At 38.9% G+C, this 15,174-nt stretch overlaps 1 protein-coding gene across 6 annotated transcripts in view; it reads left to right on the top strand.

Moving 5' to 3' along the window:
• The window catches only part of RERE (arginine-glutamic acid dipeptide repeats), a 257,136-nt gene that overhangs the window by 140,514 nt on the left and 101,448 nt on the right, over positions 1-15,174 (top strand). For 5 of the 6 annotated variants that reach the window (XM_052791717.1, XM_052791716.1, XM_052791713.1 and 2 more), the window contains exon 7: positions 14,197-14,245. In XM_052791717.1, the coding sequence (XP_052647677.1) occupies positions 14,197-14,245 (49 nt within the window). Of the gene's footprint in view, positions 1-3,377; positions 3,554-14,196; positions 14,246-15,174 lie in introns of those variants that run through there. The other variant, XM_052791719.1, reaches the window with a different exon arrangement.

The following is a 15,174-nucleotide window of genomic DNA, read 5'->3' as shown; positions in this document are numbered from 1 at the left end:
GGGAATGCTGTTGAACATGCTACTTGACCTCAGACAGCTGTGTTTCACCAGCTCACATCTTACTACTCATTTACTACAACTCTAGTTATTACCCTATCTGGAGTACAGTGCCAGATGTAGCTGATTCTGGCAAGAACTTCTTCCAGTCCTTCCTTTTGTACTCTGACGTCCTGTATGGACTTAGAGAAACAACTTTGAACTGTCTTACTCAAGGATGCAGGCGTGCCAAATGCCACTATTGGTATTGGCCTGTTTTTGTAGTGTACTGGCATGTACTAGGCAGTCAGTTCTTTGATCTCAGGAGTAAACAAATACATTACAAAGTTTTGTCTGACACTGACATCTGTAAATATACATACATTTAAATGCTACTGAATTTTTACTTGGAACTAGAAATAATCAGACATTATTCTACTAACAGTTTTCATGGCCATGAATCAAAATTACTCTTCCACAACATTGTTTTGCATTGTAGAACAGAATAATACCAAACATTCAAGGCGTGGGTGTATTTGCTGAATAGATGTTTTGGAAAGACCAGGATCTTGTCTGTGTTTTTATTCCACAACGTTTGCTTTTCCTTTATTTTTAATCTTTTTCTTCTGAAGTGTTCTTGTTGGGTGATGTGAGCTAAATGAGCATTGGTGTGTCTCTGAGAAGAGTGTTCCCAAGAGTGAAATTGAAGGTGAATTGCTCTTTCTTTTTTTTTGTCCTTCATGGCTAACTATTTTATGTTGTCTGGAAGGGGATTTCTGTTGAAAGTCTGGATCAAGAGCCTCTTCTTTTTTTTTTTTTTTTTTTTTCTTTTTCTCTGCTTTCAATGGAAAGCATAGTGGGTGGAGTACAAGTTTTGGGTCTAGAAACAGTTAAGAATAGTGTATATTCTTAGGAAGTCAAGAAGCCAGCGTGGAGTTGTGTGTAAGTAGGATTTTCAAAGCTTCTTCTTAATGTTGCCCTTCTTTAGAAAAAATTGTAGTTGAATGATGAATTGATATCTACAACCAAAATGTGAACAGAGGCTCAAGAGGACTGCAGAGCTCTGTATTGCTATTTTGATCCTTTTTGTCTGGTTAATTTTTAGCAGTCAGAATATTTTGATTCTATGCATATAACAGTGCCTAGGGCAGTGATAGAGGGTAAAATGATCATAAAGGCTTTTAAACGTATCCATCCTTATGTCTTAAATCAGAGCTTGAGTTATGCTTACACTTAGAACACTATGACAGTTTGTGGTATACTTTGTTTAAATAAGACAATTCCTACAGCGTATTACAGGTCGTCGTGTCTGTGGTGTCGCCCCCCCCCCCCCTTTTTTTTTTAATAGGTTTAGAAATTTTAAATACAACCAGGAATCCTCCTGATGGGGGAATCTGGGGACTGTTTGTATGGTATGCCCATGTGATGTGAAACAGATGGCTTCTGTATGTCTTACTAAATTACAGGAAAGTTGTTTAGTATCACTCTTGTCTAATATTCCTGGGAAAGAATTATGGAAGATGCTGAGCACCCTCACTTCACGTCAGTAGGTATTGTCATGCGTCGAAGTGCCTTGCAGTTGATTCCTTTTAAACAAACAGACAAAAATCCCTCCCAAAAAACTGTATTTAGATAAATGGATGTACAACTTCCTTGGGCTGTTGTTTCTGGCTGATATCACACTTTATTAATATCCTTTGGAGTACATTATTTATATGTATCCATATCTCAATTTATCTCTGAACTGGAGGGTAGCATAAAAGCTGAGAACTTTTTCTCAAGTTCATGTTGTGAACTTGAGGGGGGAAAAAAACCAATCCAGAACAACAGCAACAAAAAATCCAGAAATACATTTCAGTTGTAGTTGAAATAAAGACTAGATACATTTGGCCTTGTAAGTGTTCTTACTTAAATCGGTCAGCTGGTAAAGACTGTGCAACATAGTTGGAGTAGTTACCTTTTTCTAGTCTGTACTCTGGGAAAATTTGTCAGGCAGTCTTGTTCTGAGCGTGTTGCCTCCTGTAATATTTTTATAACAGAAGTGAGCTGATAGAATGTTATAGTGGCTTTGTCTTTTTTTTTTTTTTTTTTTAAAGCAGTTTATAAAGCTTTATTGTGTTTCTGGAAGTTTTAAATACATAGCCTAGTATAGCTTAGTATTATTAAAAAAAACCGCACAGGAACTTTTATCATGATTGGTTGTGTTTTGTTTTTAAATTTATTTTTAAAAATTTTTTACAAATGTGAGCCTAGCCTCTCTATCCTGTGTCTTATGGACTGGCTCCTTCAGATTATGAATGAGCTTTGGTAGCATCAGATAGTTTCAGCAGAGCCACGGTAGCTGAAAGGTTCAACTTACTGAGTGTTTGAATTATTATTGCAGGTTCATTGAAGGAGCCAGACTGTTGGTGAAAGCTCCCAAGAAGGGGGTGGGAGGCAACATAATACGGGCAGCAAGAAAAGTGTATCCACCTATGTTATATAATAAAGTTTTGTCACTGGATTATTGCAAGAGAGAAAAAATTTGGGGTTGTTCTGTGGCCTGGTATGTTTTGCTTGGTCTGTTTCTATCTTTTAAAATTTAAAATTTGAGAAACTTCTTATCCTTCTCTAGCCTTACAGTAAATCCAGACATCTCAGATGCTCTAAAGTGGAGGCAGGTATGCTAATTAAAGCATTTTGTGCTGCAGGGGGAAGGAATATTACCGTTGTATAAATGGGTAGCTAAGAATTTTTTTTGCAAATTACATTAATAAACAGGAATGCCAAAAATCAAGGATGATGAAGGAAGTTCAAACAGTGAGTCAAGTCTGGCTCCTGTTGGGTTCACCTTGTGTTCACACGTGCTCGTAAATGGCAATGGTATTGTTGCTGAGTATTCATATTCTTTAAATGTTCTCATATATTGCATTATTGACAGGTAGAATAAAAGTATTTTGTGAATCAGCTTGCCTGCTTCGTTTCCTAGCAAATGAATTGTACGTGGAAATGTGAAGCTCTGTCGTTTGCATCTGTGAAAACCTCTAAGCCTGTTAATCCATGTAATTTTTTTAAAAGCTAATCACAAAGTAGGGAAAAAAGGCTTTTAGAAGCCTTTTGGAAACGGACGTGTGTTTTACTTGGAGAAGATCTAAAAAGTGCTGGAACGGAGACCTCCGGACTTTGCATCGCTCTGCTCTCGAGCGTTGGCTGTATCAGATCCCCTAGCTAAGGCCCCACTTCCCTGCACACTAGCTTGGTATGCAGAAGCTGCAGAGTCTGTTCAGTGTGCTTTATTTACGGAAACAGCAGGGTTGAGATTGATTGCGTTGTAAGACAGTGTGTGGATGAGGGAGGGTCACAGCACATGCTCAGTCCTGTCAGTCCGAGGGCGAAGTTTCTGCGTTCTGCGTGCAGGCTTAGGTCATAGCACAAGCTCAGTGAAAGCTCTCTGAGGTCTCTCAGACTGCATGTGCCTCCATTTTGAGTTGGTAGAGTGGAAAAGGCAGAGTTTTAGCTGTTAAGTAGAGGGTTCAGGAATACAGCTAAACCCACAAGAGCCTGTCATAGTCATGGATGATCCATTCAGCCCCTGCAGGTAGGCTACATCACTCTGGCCTCCCCTAAACAATGATGATTTTTGCTGTTATTTGTGACTTCTGAAATGTTTATGAAATCATTTCATTACTATTGCATGTTCCTCAGAACCTTGTAATCACATCAGCTTTGCCGTGCAGCTGTTCGTATGGTGCATGAGGGCACTGAGCAGGGAATCTGCTGGCTAAGGGGTGCATGTAGCAAAATGTTGGAGCTGTGTGGGCTTTTTTTTTTTTGCTTCCCCCCCCCCCCCCCCTTGTGATGCAGTTTTAATTTCGGTTGTGCTGTCTGCGTGCCAACCTTATGGCAGGTCTGTAGGGAGCTGCAGAGGCACTCTGCAGGATGCAGCGTTACCGAAGTGGCTATTAGGAAATGTTTGGGCCTGCAACAGACTGTTTAGATAACGTTACGGGGAGGGTCGTAGATCAGCAGCCATTGGTTGCGCTGAGGATGGGTGGTTCTCCTTGTGATTGAGGGGCAGTGATCCTGCTGATACTTCCTCAAGTGTTAAAGGAGGGGGGAAAAAAAAAAAAGTAGCCAGCATGGTTCTGCTTGCTTGTCAGTCACATGCAAATAACACTTAATGCATCTGAAACGCAGCAATATTGTCTTGGGCATGGAGAAGCTTCTCACGTGACAGCTCTGTAAGCAATACCCACATTGGGCTAACAAAACGCTTGAATTTAGACTGATCTGAATAAAATAGAGGACTTGGGCTCTACAGTTTTGTGTAATGAAAGTACAGTTGCAACTGGCTTGTGGGGCAGCCGTAGTGACTTGGCACTGCTAAATATAAATGGGACTTGGATGTGTTGAATGGGAGCAAACTTGATTCTGCGGCGTGTTCTCATTCCCAGTAGCGTCTGAACTTGTGCAAAACTGGGTGCTGTTCTGCTGTGGCCCTCTGCCTAGCCCGTTGGCTTGCAGAACTGATCTCGGCGCCATGGGGTCTATTGCTGAGGGGAAATACTTCAATCGGGGTAACTTGTTTGTGAGTTGCTGGAGCGTATTGAGTTTGAAGGGGACAGGATGGTTTGTGCTGCTCGTAGTGACGTCTCTGGAACTTTGTAGCAGAAGGTTTACTTCTAGCCTTGCACACGTAGTCATTTTCCTGTGCAGTGTGCATTACTGGGGCTACCTTCCTTCTCTTGTCAGAAGCTGAGGAATGAATGATGAATAAGACTGCATAATTTTGCCCATGTCAGTGCCATGTCTGTATCTGTATGCTATCTGAAGTGTCATTCCCTTTTCCATTTCCTTTTATACCTATACAGCATAAAAAGCAAGAACACCTATTTAGTGTGGGTCACTGGTCATTTTTGCCGTTGGCTGAAGCAAAGTCACGCTAATGTTTATAGAGCACAATTCCCTTGAACTTCAGCCTGGCTGAATCACCTCATGGTTGGAAGGGGTGTCTCTGTAGGCCTAGGCTTTAGAAACATTCTTATTCCTAATGAAGTAGCTACTTGCGTATGTACAGGAATATGATACTGCTCTTCAGGAATACAGGGATGTGACAGCTTGTGTCCCTAATGTTTGTTTTAAATGTTGACTTATAAGCAGAAGAGAATGGATTAAGGGATGGGGAGGGTACAAAGCAGTCTGCTTTGTGCTGATTTTCGGTGATAATTAAAAAGATTTGAAAAAAATGCCACTTCTAAAGTTAAAATGAAAATTTGGTCATGCTTATTTTTGAAAACTATAAGGTTAACTTAGAATAGCACAGGTGGAAAAAAAATGAAAACACTTCTAGGTTGTAACAAAACAAAATCCGATTGTCAAACAAAAGTATTACATTAGGCAAAACAAATACTGCTGGGATAATAGGCCAAATAAGGCATTCTTCACTTAATCACTTGCACATGAGAACTTGTGCATATGATGTTGGTTGTATTGGCTCCTAGAACTCCCCTTTGAAGGATGCCTCTGGTGTCCATGCTATGCTTGTGTAGAATGATATGGTTCCTGCTCCTAGCAAATGTATACATATTTTTATTCCCTGTGGCGGTGGTACTCTCACAGCAAACTTTCAGTGATTTTTGAGATCTCAATTTTTCCTTTCCACATGCTTTGGCACAAATGTCTTTCACCTGTATTGTCAGTTGTGGGGTTGGTCAGCCAGTTTATAACAAAAGCAGTTCCTCAGGTTTGTGCATAGGTGTACAAGACTGTTACGCTTTGGTTTAAAAAAAGCAACAACACAAATAGAAAACCAACCTCCCTGCCCCCCCCCCCACTCCCCCCCCCCCCAACCATCCAACGAACAAAACAAACCCCCAAAACCCAACCAAACAAAAAACCCACCCTGCCACCCAAAAAACCCTTGGTAGGAGAAGTAAGGCCGTCTGGTGTAAGTTATCTGTGGTACTGGCGAGATATTTAGTGCACTGAAAAGACCCTTTCTCCTTGATTGGACTGTGGAGTGTGCTTATGCAGTTACTACTAATGGTGAAGTTTTAAGCTGGCTGGATGCCCAGAAGATTCTCTCCAGTTCAGAGACTGTTGATAGGTGGTCTGGTGAGTTAGTTTCACTCCAAACAACTGTTTGAAGTTACAAATATGTTAGGGGAAGTGCTTGTATTTTGTCCTTCAGATGAAGAAATAGTGGCCAAGTACTTGATAGTCTTACTTCCCTTTGTTCGGGTTTCATTTTAGCTTTTTTCAAGACTTAAATCAGTAAGATTACCTCTTCCAGCTTCCTTCCAGTTCTTTAGGCTGTAATTTGTTTTAATTAGAGCTTTGTATTTCCAGGTGTATGGCAGAACTAGGTATATCTTCAAGGTTGTTTTATGCTTTGCATTCTTCATGCTTATCACCTTTAACATATGCTGTTGCTTCTCCATGTATCTGCTGTTCAAGGAAGCTGGAGATTTGTGTTGTCAAGAAGCTAAGAGACTGAGTGGTAGATCATTACATCTAACCTTGATGAAGCTTTTTTGAAAAAATTAACCGCTAGGTTGCTGCCTGGTTCCACTGTCCCGCATATAAACTGTGATTGTGCTGAAAAAATGGTGCTGATATACTATATAGTCTGTTTTAATAGTGAATATTTGCTCTGGGTAGTGCAAAGCTACTGCCTGGCCAATTTAGAATACAGGATAAACACTTAAAGCAACATAATTCCATGCTGAGTTCATTTACATATTTACTTATCAGTGTAAATGTTGCTTGTAAATAAGTAACATTCTGGTTCTATTAAAATGACGTGTAGACCAGATAAATAAAAGTTTTCCACTATAATTAATATTTTTTTTTAGTTTGTGATCAAAATGCTGGCGTCTTCCTTATTTGAAGGTGAACAAATATTGGAAGACAAGTATTAGAGAGGTGATCAATGAAATCTACAAGCAAAATATTACCCACACAGGTAGTTCCTATGTGGAGAGAATGCTTGTTTCCTTTGCAATAACTTGTGTCTCAGAATGGCTGTATTATGATCACTTCCATCCTGGCTTTTGAGTAGGGGACAATACTTCTGAGGACTGTATAGTCTTTTTTCTCATATATAAACCTGATGAAAAATAACGTTCTCTTTGGAAAAGCTTTCCCTGTCTGACTCAAACCTCTGCAACTACTTCCTTCTCCAAACAGCAGCATGGGTGCAGAACAGTGAGTCCGCCACTTCCTTAAAGTTCTGACTCTGCAATCAGTCAGCAGGTTTGAGCTTGTACTGAAAATAGAAATGTTAGTACATGTTTATTCATTCCTGCTTTAGATTGAGCAATCACTGAAAACGTTCCCGTATAAGTTCATTTGCCTGAAAACAGGTTTGATTTTTTTCACTCGGAACTCAGAATTGCTTGTGCTTTTTTTATTATAACGCACTGTTACAACAGGTTTTAAACAAAACTTAAACTTACTAGAGGCTGACCGTTAGCAAGAATATTTTTCTGAGCATTAAGTTACTACTTCTAGAAAAGGGATTTAAAAATCTTGGTTAAAACAAGGTTTAAGGCACAAGTGCAAGCTGGACGTTTGAAATTGGGTAACTTGAAGTAAAATTTTTAATGTAGAAAATAATTGTTGGAAAAAGCTAACAGGCCATTGTTTAATCTGTGAAGTGATATAGGTCCCCATATAATGAAAACAAACCAATGTAGCTCATTGTCTTTAAGAAAGAATTGCTGTTTGGTTGGGGGCAGGAGGAGAAACCAATTCTATTCTTCTTAGGCACCTAACTCACAGGTTTGTGGTGGTTGTGGGCTTTTTTAGGTTAAAGGTTGAATGGCCTGAACCTGATTGTCCCTTTTGTATTTTGAACTGTGTAATGTAAGAACATAACATGCATAACAATGGTTGTCTTGGGTCAAACTAAGGATTCATTTGCCTCAGTATCCTGTCTGCTAACAGTGACCATAAGCAGATGTTTGGAGAAAGTGAGAATAGAGCCTTAATGTATGACAGAGGCTTATTGTGTTTGTGGGCAGTCTATTTTGCATTACTGTGGTGAAATCTTGACTACTTTAATGCTGCAGAGGAGCCAAATGTATGTTAAGCTGTTTTTTTTATAGTTAAGTCTTTGCAGACAGAGCCTGTGTAGCATCAGATGAGGGAGGAACATGGCAAGGGAAGTTCTGAATTTTGTTTTATGGATGCACAGAATAAAATGAAGCGAAGTCCTACCAAATGGATCTCTTGAATGTAATGCCAGTCCCTTTGAGGCCCTGATAAACTATTTTTTTTAACCAGCTGAAGTTGGAGTGGAGCAATTTTGTTCTCTCCCATTTTGTCCCTCTAGAGATGGAACAAAATGACCCTTGCCAGATGTTTTTAGAACTGCCTCTGAAGAGCATTTTTTTTTATCTTGGGTATTGGACCATTTGCATGAAAGCATTTTTTTAAAAACCTTTTCTTGAGACTTTCTTATTCCTAGCCACTTCAGATTTATATTAATTTTGCAGAAATCACAAGTATCTAGGAATTGCCTTACTGTATCACGCTTTCAATTTATGTAACTGATTATCTTGCCAATAATAGTGACTGTTTGGCTACATCAATGTTAAAGTGTATGATTGCAATTTATAATCTATTCTGCCTATAATGCATATATCTAATGTGGTTTTGGTTTTATTTAGTAAGCCATTCATTTTCTTACCAGGCTTCGTAAATAAACCCAAATCTCAGAAGATTCATTGTTTAGTGCTATAGCTTGTTATTGCTTATTAAAAACGAAAAAACAAACCCCAGCATATCCTAGCTTTAAGCTGTGTCTTTCCTCTTTTAATCTTTTGTCGTATAAAAATAATGACCTCTTCCAACTGTTTTTGCACACTTGCTTAGCTAACAATCTGTCCTTACCCTGTGATGGCTGAATGCATAGTAATCACTGTTCTGGTACCCCTTCTGGTCTCAACTTCAGAGAGCTCTGTCCCCTCCTACAGGCAGTATTCCAGGATGGTGAGAGTTACCGAGACTGATAGTGCTTCTAGTTTAATTGTTGAAACTTCTTTTGCAGCGTGAAGTTTGCATTAGTGATATGCATATGTTGCAGTAGGCAGTGGTTTTTAGCAGGTTGGTTTTGAAAAGCCTTTTTGGAGAGCTCTGAAGAGAATCAGAAAGAGCGTTTGAGAGGTAGTCTATGGCTGAGTGATTTGGCTGGTTTAAAAACCTTTTTCTGTTGAAGCATCCCTGTAGTTCAGTTATGGATCACCTCAGTGTACGGAATCAGGAATGATTATTCCAAGAGTGGTTAAAATGGGTAGCACAGAACGCTCTACTATATGTGACGTTTGGGTTGTGGTGCTTTGGTTTTGTTTGGTTTTTTAAAAAACTTAATGGTAGCATTACCTTAATTTTCATGTTCTCTGAGCTGTTTCTGGTTAGTAGCAGGTGTTTCAGAAAGCCAGTGGAAGTGCAGTATGTGGTGGAGAGCATGGAGTGTGTGGTGACCACAGCAGAAAGAAATTAAACCATGTCTGTTGCTGGGTGAAATGAACTGATGAAGAACGTAGTTGGTTTGATGTGGTACTGCAGTAGTACCACCTCCCTCACCCCTGTCTCAGGCATGTAAGTCAGTATCAAAAATGTGCAATTACTGCATAGCATGTTTCTTGCTGAACTTTGATAGTGAAAAGGAGAACATGAAAGAAGCAGTATCACAATTTCAAAGATTCCACCTTGTATACACGATCCCTGGCCTTGAAGGTCCACCTTAAGTATACAGCCTGTGTAGTTTCTTTCAGAAGCCTGGCTTCCTAGCAAAGATCTTCACTAAATGTGCTGGGTAAAGAACTGACTTGGATTCCTGTCAAGGATAGGACAAAGATAGGACAGTGCAGAGAAGTGCTATGCAGAAATCTGCAAATGCCTTTTGCCAATGCCTCCAGACTCTGGAGAGTTTTGCTGCGAGTTTCTTGCCTTGAATCCTGTACGGCTCTGGCAATACTGTAATAGCAGTTGGTGTTGCAAGTCCTGAACCCAAGTTACCCTCAAAGCTGATCTGGTGTACTTCATTGCAGCTTAAACTCTGTCTTGTGGCAGTTTTTGTTGCCATGTTTCAGTCCTTAATTGCATTGCAATGCTGCGTTATTTTCATGGACAAATGTGGCAGTTGTGCCAGGTTTTGCGTAAATGGTATGAGTCTGGCGTACAGTATAGACAGGAGGGTAGATGATAAGCAGAGGGTTAAACTTGTTTCTGTGTTGGAAATCGTGCAGGAACTGTTGTTGCCAGCCTTCCTTCCTCTCTTTCCTTCTTTCTAAAGCTGATAAATTAAAGCTCTGCACCACTCTGTGCTGTCTCCTATTCCTTTCTCATCCTCACCTCTGAACTGTTTTCCCTTAGTGGTGCTGCTTTTGGCCTTGAACCTCCAACCTCCCCTGTTGCTTTAGAATTGAAAGGACAAAGCTTTATTGAACTGAACATCCTCTCTCTTCTCTCTGAACTGTTTGGAACAAGCCACTCTCGGATTAGAGCGTGCTTGTTTTGCCCTGCTCTGCTACAGAAGCTTCTTGCCTTTTTGATATTCAGTCGCAGGCTTCCATCTCCTTTCTGACCAGCCCCTGTTTACTTTGCAGAATACAACGTTGTCATGGCAACAGGTTACTTTTCAAAGGGAACATCTTGTCATTATATTTAATCCACTGCAGCTGAAGAGGACTGAAATATTAAGTTGTTGTTGCTATGGATACTGCTTTGTTACATCAGTTTCTTTTGTGTCAGATTTCATATACAGTGTTGGGTCCCCTTTTTCCCTTCCCATAGAATAAACACAGAGTGCCATTCCATTATTATTGTAATTGCTCTCCACCAATATAATTTCGCTTAAAAACCTACAGTGCATTTTAGTTTCCATAGCAAGAATTTTCTTTCCATTTGCAAACCTATTCCTGGGGACGGGGAAACAGTAAAAATTATTTAACAGATTGTGTGCCCTTGCAGAGCGATCAGCTTTGTGCCCTTTAAAAAAAAAAAGTGTGATGTAGTGCAGTCTGAAAGAGCTTCCTGCACAGCAGCTTAATCCAGTCCAGTCCTTACCTTTTTGGGGCAGGGGGAGGGAGTACCTTTAGGGTATGATTATAATCAGGAAATGGTAAATGAGTGCTGAAAAGGCACACAGAAATATTTCTCTCGACACTTCATTTTCACGTGAGGAATCACGGTCGGATAGCCCCATTGAGTTCCGCCAGCGAACTCCACATGAATAGGTAGGAGCAGAAGTCCCATCCAAAACTTTGGTTTTATCTTTGCAAACTTAGAGGATGCCCCAGCATTCAATAATCAGTCTTGATTCTTAAATGCTTTATTTATCATATTCAGTGTGATGCAACTGAAGAAATGGGGAGTTGGGGGATATTTGGAGTGCTGTTTTTTCCCTATCTAAACAGGAAATAGCTCAATTTTCTGTTTAAGTACAGAACCTACTTGTGCGGCCTTTGGCTGGCGTGAAGTGTTGTAGCTGGCAGCAACTGCACAGACATGTTTTAAGTTTGACTTGCGCTGACTAGTAGAGATGTGCATGGCTTTAAAATGAATTCTGGGAATAAAGAAAGAGCATCAGCATTTTCTGTTGTCAGTTTCCCCTTCATTCCTCACAGGGAAAAATTCTGACACCTTGTAGCTGAAAAAATGTATCCTAGTGTTTAATTTATAACTTTGTTGTAAATATAAAATTTATTTTCTAGTTCAGTCATTTCTTTGCATAACCCAAAACCAAGAGAACAGTGTCAGATCACGTCTTGCAAAAATACTCATTGGAGAAGAACGTTTTGATATGTTCTCGTTCTTTTCAGGGGGCTTTTAGCACATATTTTAGAGTGCATTTGCTTACAAGGAAGGCAGCATTGCATAGACATCATGACATAAGATTGAGTATTACAAAAGTTGTGCTTATGGCTGACTGACAGGTTCTCCTGTCGTGTTGTCTTGGATAAGGTCCGTTCAGATCCACTGCTGTAGTTTACCCTCTTGTGTACCAATGAATAACATTTCAGAAAGGTCAGTAAGTTGAAGCTTAACTTAATACACGTATGCAACATACTTTGAAATTTTGAGGTGAAAATGTTCATAAAGATATGCAAATGATATGTCAAAAAAAAAAAAAAAACAAAACCAAAAACCAACTAACCAAAAAACCAACCCTCCAGTAATCTTTTTGACTTCAAATGGTATTTAGTGGTTTGGGCTATCCATTGTTAGTTTTGCTCAGGGGTAGCAGTTTACAGTCGTGATCCTAATTTTTGAAGTTTAAAGGAAACTGTTTCTCAGTCATTGCTTATAATCCCTGTGAACACAGCAGGGTAAATAAGAAATCCTGCAGGGTGGCAGCTTACTTGTAAAATGATGTCATTATTCCTGTAACAGCAAATTGCAAGATTAATTCAAATTTGCTGTTTCCAGATTAAAGACGGTGATGTGTTAGGTTCATGTGTGTGCTTTTCCTTGCTAGTGTGTTGAGACTCACTTAAACGTCTTGCAGTTATTTAAGTGTTAAATTCCAAAGTTTGTCTTATAACAGCTCTGAATTTTGTTGTCCTTTTAATGTAAAATGCAGAATATAAATAAAAGATGTCTGTTTAAATAAGAACAATTTATAGGAAAAGAAGAATGTTGATCTGAAGGATATTGAATTTCCTTGGATTTGGTTGTATTCTTTAACACTGTTTTACAGGAGTCTTGGAGAGTCATTTCAGTTTTCAGACCGTAGCTGCATTCAGTATCCCAAATACCAATGTTCAGGCACAAGTGCCTTTAAAGACTACAGTGATCTGGCTCTTGACGAGGGCTGGGTATGAGATTATAGCAGAGAGGTCCCATGGATTCAAATGCAGTCCTTGAGAAATCAGTATTTCCAGTAAATAGTTTTGTTTGTGTGCCTTCTTGTTGCTTGTATTATAATAAATTAAAAGGGTCAAAGGGCACTCTTCAGTGATAAGTTTTATTTACTCTGTTAGTCTGTTCAAAATTTAGGAAGAAAAATAAATTCTGTCATGTCAGCTGTGTTTTTCTGGTTTATATTGGCATACCTTTAACTTCTATTGTTGCCAGAGTAATTCTACTGCAATGTGAAAAAACAGTTTTTCTTCTACCATATATTGTGATGTTTTGGTAACTCCAAGCAATGGTGTGAGAAGCACAGAGCCCTTCAGAGTATAATTCTCACTACATGGAGGACAGTTCATTTGGAACTTGAAGGTTTTCATGTAGGTAACTTTTCAAAATAGTGCAAAAAATATGAGGGCCAAGTGTATTATGTAGAAAGGAAACCCTTTTTGGATGAATTTAATTCAGTTCACTTCTACAAATGTTACAAGGCATGTTTTTATTGCCTTTTAGGTTTTCCATGCTTCTGTGTCATGCTATCTGATGTGATTTGAGCAAATGAATTAGCAGCAGCAATAATAATTTTAACTTCTTAAAACAAGAGCTAGATAATTTTGAATGTGAGATCCAAAGTAACTTGAATGGTTTTCCATGAGCTCTGCCTGGAAGAAGAGGAATTAGTTTTGCCAATTCTGGTAATGCAAGGCTCTGTTCTTCAAAGATTAATGTCCCAAATATTTTTATTTAAGATATTTTCTCTTTCAAAATGAAAATGACCACAAAGATGTTCATGAGGAATGTGGTATTTCCTGTGTATTAATCCGTAGCGTAGTCCTTAGCATGTTGTCTGCATTATTTTAGGTTTGGTGTTGAAATAAGCAGTTGAAGGAACACAGTATTAGTAAAAGTCAGATGCCTGTTGGAAGGTGATTCTTTGCCCAGCAGGCTTTTGAGTTGACTGGCTAAAGCATAGAGCAGGTCAGAGCTGTAGAGAACTGTAGAGGCTTTTAAAGGATTTTGATCAGAAGTCAGCGCTACTTCTGTATTATGTGAAACCTAAACATCAAAAAGTGGGAAGGTGTGTGTCCCATTATCAGTTGCCCAATGCTTTCTTGCTGCTGTGAGGACAGATCGCACTGATCCTCTTCTTGACTTCAACTGCTTGACTAAAAGTTCCAGACTTGCCCTGTTGGTTTTTGCTGTTTGCAGTGTGGCCTGTGATGCACCTGAGTATATCCTTTTTTATTTTCTTAATAATGTACTATTTTTGCTTCTCTTCCATTTGCGTCGGAAATGCAATGACAAAAAATACAGAATATGATCCTAAACTTCATTAATTGTAATTCTTTATTGTTACTGTTTTTTTTTTCTTTATATAATTAGGAGGCTAAACAGCACCCAGGGTGAAATCAGAGTTGGGCCCAGCCATCAGGTAAGGGATTTTGTTCGTATTCTAATATCCAGAGGGCATGCTTTTGCCACTTGATCTGTTCTGAGGACGCTTACTTAAAATTGTATACATTCAAATACAGTGATTTTTTTTAGATTCATCATGAGTTCTTTAGAATTCCTTAGCTCAGTTAATGAGATTTTTCTGTGTCAAATGTTGGTACATTAATGATTTTTACTAGCAGAAGTACTGTTGGGTTAATTCTAGAATAAGATTGAAGGAATATGAATAACCACTGGAAATGAAGGAAGAATCTCAGCTATTATTGGGCACATTGTGGAGTTAAAAATGAACGCATTCTCAGCTGGCTTTCACCAAGCAATGTTTTTAATAGACTATAAAAAAATGATTTGGTGGTGTTTTCCAGTTATATTGAAGGTAGATCTTTTAATTTTAATTTGCATAGTAAAATTGTCAAGTTGATAGTATGTTGCCTATAACAGTCCTTTTCATGAATCTACGTATTTAAACAAAATGGAGTTCTATTAGAAGTGATTAAAAAAAGACAGCAGTTTTCCAAGAACAGCACTACAAAATTAGAAGGATGGGGGAACTTTAAATCTGAGAAAGGTTTCTTTCCTGTACAGCAAGTGTGTTGAGATATAGGTATTTATGTATGTATTCATCTTTTAACACAGGATACAGTGCTTTTAAGCATGTCTGTTAACGTAGTTGTCATTAATGCAGAATTCACTGTAAACCTGCTCTCCCTTTTATGTTTGTCTCTGCGCGTGCTCTGTCTGGTGTCATGTCTGTGGCTTTGCATTTCCTCATTGACTTGTGTTTATGCTTGAAGTCTGCACACATTCTCTTCTTATTTTTGTATCTTAAATCAGTTTGGCCAACTGTGGAACTTCAGCATAAAAGTCGGGGGGGGGACATTGTGTATTTAGTAATGCAACAGTTGTCTT

This window comes from Harpia harpyja, chromosome 7 (genome assembly GCF_026419915.1).
Source record: "Harpia harpyja isolate bHarHar1 chromosome 7, bHarHar1 primary haplotype, whole genome shotgun sequence".
Taxonomy (NCBI): Eukaryota; Metazoa; Chordata; class Aves; order Accipitriformes; family Accipitridae; genus Harpia; species Harpia harpyja.
The sequence above is the reverse complement of the archived record's forward strand: the minus strand, read 5'-3'. Positions and strand labels throughout refer to the sequence as shown.